Source organism: Cicer arietinum, chromosome 2 (assembly GCF_000331145.2).
Source record: "Cicer arietinum cultivar CDC Frontier isolate Library 1 chromosome 2, Cicar.CDCFrontier_v2.0, whole genome shotgun sequence".
Lineage (NCBI taxonomy): Eukaryota > Viridiplantae > Streptophyta > Magnoliopsida > Fabales > Fabaceae > Cicer > Cicer arietinum.
In genome coordinates this window covers 17,376,322-17,381,624 of record NC_021161.2, presented here as the reverse complement: position 1 = coordinate 17,381,624, position 5,303 = coordinate 17,376,322, and the positions used below count along the sequence as shown (strand labels likewise).

At 31.6% G+C, this 5,303-nt stretch overlaps 1 protein-coding gene across 1 annotated transcript; it reads left to right on the top strand.

The window, feature by feature from the left end:
* Positions 1-1,491: 1,491 nt before the first annotated feature.
* On the top strand, positions 1,492-2,613 carry LOC101503496 (metalloendoproteinase 5-MMP-like). The gene has a single exon (XM_004515251.3). The coding sequence runs from the start codon at positions 1,555-1,557 to the stop codon at positions 2,572-2,574; it is 1,020 nt and encodes a 339-aa protein (XP_004515308.1). The 5' UTR covers positions 1,492-1,554; the 3' UTR covers positions 2,575-2,613.
* The last annotated feature ends 2,690 nt before the right edge of the window (positions 2,614-5,303 follow it).

The following is a 5,303-nucleotide window of genomic DNA, read 5'->3' as shown; positions in this document are numbered from 1 at the left end:
GAGCAATAAAGTTAGGAACATTATCGGAGGCATATAACTACAACCACCTTTGCAACTTGCAAGAGCAGGAAGAACATTATTTATTTGTTGCTTTTGCAAATGCTACTCAGCAATTTTGTCTATTCCTAAAAGACGCCCTACAGGCAAAAATGATAAAACCATACTCCGAAAGATTCTCATAATATGACTTAATGCTATTGATTATTGCTTTTGCATCAAACTTAATATGCTTCAAACCCAGTTCTTATTGATTCTAGCAATCCATCAATATACATTACATATTTTACAGCATATACCAAGTTTGAAGAGCTAGTTAATGATTACAAATTATGATTAACTTCTCAGCCAAAAAATCTGTCCATTACATATATACATAATACATACATACATGTATACCAGACCCACTTCACATGGTCTTCACATATTCTTTATAGTTGAGTAAGCTACTACATGAACTTCGTAGCTCTTGAAAAAGAGAAAATGAGAGACATTTAATAAAACCGTGTATTTGATCTACTTAAAGAAATCGGTTTATATAAACTCAAAACAATAAATACAAAAGTAAATATTCGTAGCTCTTGAAAAAGAGAAAATGGGATACATTTGGTGAACCCGTGTATTTGAACTACTCAAAGAAATCGATTTATATAAACTCAAAACAATAAATACAAAAATAAATATGAAAGATATTATCCTTATTTACATGATATGTAATAAATATAAGTATATTTTCAACACCCCCCTCAAGCTAGAGCGTATAAATCATATGCACCAAACTTGTTACATACATAACTGATTTGATGACCTCTCAGGGACTTAGTGAAAATATATGTCAATTGATCATTGGAATTAACAAAGCTAGTGGTGATGTCGCCTGATTCGATCTTCTCCCTTACAAAGTGACAATCTACCTCAATATGTTTGGTCCTCTCATGAAAAACCAGATTAGAGGCAATGTGCAATGCTGCTTGATTATCACACGTTAATGTCATTTATGTTTCCTCGTCAAATTGAAACTCTTTGAGTAACTCTTTCAACCAAATGAGCTCACAAGTCACTAATGTCATAACCTGTATTCAGCTTCGGCGCTAGATCTTGCAACTACACTTTGTTTCTTACTCTTCCAAGAAATTAAGTTTCCTCTAGGACATTAAGTTTCCTCAAACAAATATACATAATATTATATGTTAAATAGTAATAATAGTAGTTAAATGTGTGTTAAAGCAAATTAGGAGTGGAATAATAAGAAACACGAAAGAGTGACTTCTTTTAGATGTGCCACATCAAATTTTTGTTTATTTGAATAAAATGGTCAAATATTAGATGATGTGTCTCAATAAGATAAATAAAGTCTTTATTAATAGTTTTATCAACAATTCATTTTGTCCCTTGGTATCATTATAACATTGGTCGACCTCTTATTCTTACCGGCACAACCCATCAACGAATTGACAATTAGTTGTAATTAACAAAACAACAATCCTCAGCTAAACTCATCAATCTATATATTAGTTCTACATGTTCACTCACCCTCTTATCTAGAATTTAATTCACATGATGATATCATATCTATTTGAATTTCTGTTAGTCCTTCTCCTTATCATTGCCAATACAACCCTTTCAGCTTATATCCCTCAATTCTCTCCATCTTTTGGCAAACAAATAATGAAAGAAAATGCATGGAAAAACAAATTAGATTCACAATTATCATCGACAGAGATTCAAAACCTATCTCAAATAAAAAAATTCTTGTCCGATTTCGGCTACCTCAAACAAGATGTAGAGTGGTTTGACAATGTTTTAGACAATGAAACAATATCAGCTATTAAAACCTACCAACAAAATTTCAATCTTAAAGTAACCGGCAACATAACCATCGAGGTTTTAAAACATATGTCATTTCCACGATGCGGTGTCCCTGATTTGAATCTTGACAATGGCTTCGATACACCTAATGTAGCGTGGCCGAAAGGGAATAAATGGTTCCCTAAAGGAAAGAAAAATCTTTCCTATGGTTTTCTTCCAGGGAGTGAAATCTCATTGGAAATGATGATAGTGTTGAAAAATGCCTTAACGAGATGGTCAAAGGCCACAAAGGTAATTAGTTTCACGGAGACAAAGTACGATGACGCTGACATTAAGTTTGGGTTCTACTATTTCGGCAATAGAACAGAGGATGTTATTGTTGGGTACACTTTTATTATTTCGCAACAAAATTCTAAAAGAAAGTCAGGTGAGATATGTTTTGACGGTTCAGAGTCCTGGGTGTTACCAAATGATGATCACATTTGGTCGTGGCAAATTGACTTCGAGACTGTGGCAATGCATCAAATAGGTCATCTGCTTGGACTTGATCACTCTTTTGACGAAGAGTCTGTTATGTATCCTACCATATTGCCATCACAACCAATTAAGGTGGAATTAACACTTTCAGATAACCAAAACATTCAACAACTCTATACCCAATTCAACCCCACTTCTGGTTATGTTAGGTGTTTTAGTTTCTTTGGCTCCAGTTACGGTCTTTCTTCTTCATTGTTACTTGGATTTGTTTTCGCGTTTCTGTTTAATTAGCTTATTTAATTATAATCGTTTAAGTGTTTCGATGTTTAAGTGATTCACTTTTGTTTAAGTTATTTAATTTCTCCCTTTTGGTAAGATTTCATTTGAATAATTCTCTCTTTAATGAATGCCTTAACATTTGCGTTTAATTGAAACTTCACCAACATTTTAATAATAATAAAAAACCATCTCTTTATGCACATTGTTAGTTTAATTATATAATTTAATTACTTAAAAGACTTCAATAAAATTATGATATAAATATATTTATAATTTTATAAATACTATATTACTATTTAATTTATTTTGTTTACCATAATACTTGTATAAATATACATTTTCTTAGTACATTTGTGTCTATAAATTTGTATTAGTTAAATATTTTCTTAGTACAGTAAAGTTAAAAATATTTTATTAGTATTTATTTAAATATAATAAGTATTTTAGTTAAATAATTATGAAATTTAAATCATAAATATTTTTAATATAAACTAAATCAATAGAACTGGTGATCCGATGTCTTAACCAAGTGAATAACCGTCCAGATTTTAATGACTCCACTGAAGTGCTCAACTACTACCCTACCTGTAACAGCCATGGGGCACTCAGAGAACCAAAATGGAGTTAATTTAAACCTCAACAACAACCTTTGCTTTTGCAATATATGTTTCTCCAATGTCTTTTAGACCCTGTAGATGAAAACAATACCATTACATACAAAAAGTATTAAGTTTCAAACTACTAATTATGAAAGCAGGATACCATACCATACAGAGATAAATAAATGCCATCTTAACTCCATATAATCTGCAGTAATAACAGGATATTATAGCACGAAGAAACAACAAAAACCAACATAATTACTATTGGTTAATGTAACAAACTACATCATCAATCCTCCCAAGAGTTACTATGCACATCCAAAAGCCACTCCAATTTATAAGTAAGAAAATCGTGCGGTATTTGTTGAATTTTTTATTCGAGGTATGCTACAAATCTTGAATAAGAAGATGATCAAATTGATGATGGTGAAAGTTGCACAAATAAATTTGTGTGCATCATACTAAGCTTTAGGTTCGATTTGCTCCCACCAATCTATATTTATTAGATGCAAATGGGTTAGCCGGCGAATCCCCTTCAAAATACTTTAGAGTCTTTGAAGTGAATTGCACTTTCACATCAAGCCTATCGATCAATGATACTTCATTTACTCTCGTGCACTAGAGAAAAGAAGAAATGACTCAAATATTTTTGACCGAAATTTGATTCATGTAACATGAATTTTTTTTTGTACTTTCTACCTCTAAAGTATCTCTATTTATAGAGATACTAATACAAATTGGTGAAAAAAAACAACTCTTAAGAAAGATTGTAACTTTTGGTAACTTAACAGATGCATTGGTCGGAATAAAGGAATCTTATGATTTGAACTATTACTTAATAAATTATGTTTTCACTCATCCCCGAATAGATTGGTAGACAAATTTTGAACCAATCATTCATTAGAACAAGTGTGCATAACTCACAAATTAAATTTCGGTACCATTGATCAAATTATAAAGATGACACATTTGATAAGGCAATGTGTCTCATATCTTTTTCATGAGAATTTAAGAGTCAAACCCTTAAACTCTATGAAACGACCCACTTCATTCTCATATAGGTGGACTATATCAGAAATGCACCCATAATTATACATTCCAGTAAATATATGCTATATGCCCATTAAGAGGAGATCTCATCCAACCAATTTTATTTTATGGTTAAAGTACTTTTATCCTTTGGGATGTATCTATTGTCAAGTACTTCAATCACTCTCATAGTGTACTTTCATCATTGAACTCAAAACTTAATGTTACTCAAAGGTGAGTTGATCGTTCCACCATTGGTGATTATTTAGATATGAGCTTGTATCACATCTCTAATGATGTCTTCAACATCATGTTCTTTGTCAGACCTTTCGTCAAAGGATCTGCAAAATTCTTTTCAGTTCTTATAGACATTATGAATATCATTCCATTGAATCCTTTACATAGCTATGTCTTAAACCATTACGTCTTGAGTTTCTATTATATAATTGGCTATATGCTTTTGAGAGTGTGTATTGACTATCACAATGTAGGGATACTGATGTCATTGACTTTGGCCAAATTGATATCTTATACAACAAATTACATAGTCATTCAACCTCTTTGCTACATGCAGCTAGAGCTAATGTAAGACCCATAATTTTAAAGTATACTTTATGTATTTTTGTGTATTTTGGATATTGGCTCAGAGGCTTTTTAGCCAAAGTTATTAATATTTTGGAGTTTATATGATCAAAAATATATTTTGATGCCGATTAGAATTACTCGTCGATGAATAAATTAAATTAACTGCGGTGAATCTTTTACGAAGAATTTAATGCGTTATGGGTGAAATGGTAAATTAACAAATATCTAGATATTTTGAGATATTTGTTAATTATAATTAATATATATAATGAATATATGTTTGGAGGGAAAGGAAAAAGGAAGGAAAAGAAGAAAGAAAAGGAAATAGAAAGAAAGGAAATTAGAAGGAAGGAAAAGGAAAAGAAAAGAAACATTTCCATCTTCTCTCTCCCTGCCTTGCGTGAACCTCCCTCCCTCCTTCTTCCATTTTTCGTTTTCTTTGCTTCCTTTAAGTTCGAGAATTGAAACCCAAGGCTAGTGGGTGAGAAAGATCAAGTTCCCAACTCCTTCCTCCTTCTCGGATTC

What these genes read in the sequence shown, in the direction of transcription:
- LOC101503496 (XM_004515251.3), top strand. Translation starts at nt 1,555, where the DNA reads ATGATGATATCATATCTATTTGAATTTCTGTTAGTCCTTCTCCTTATC.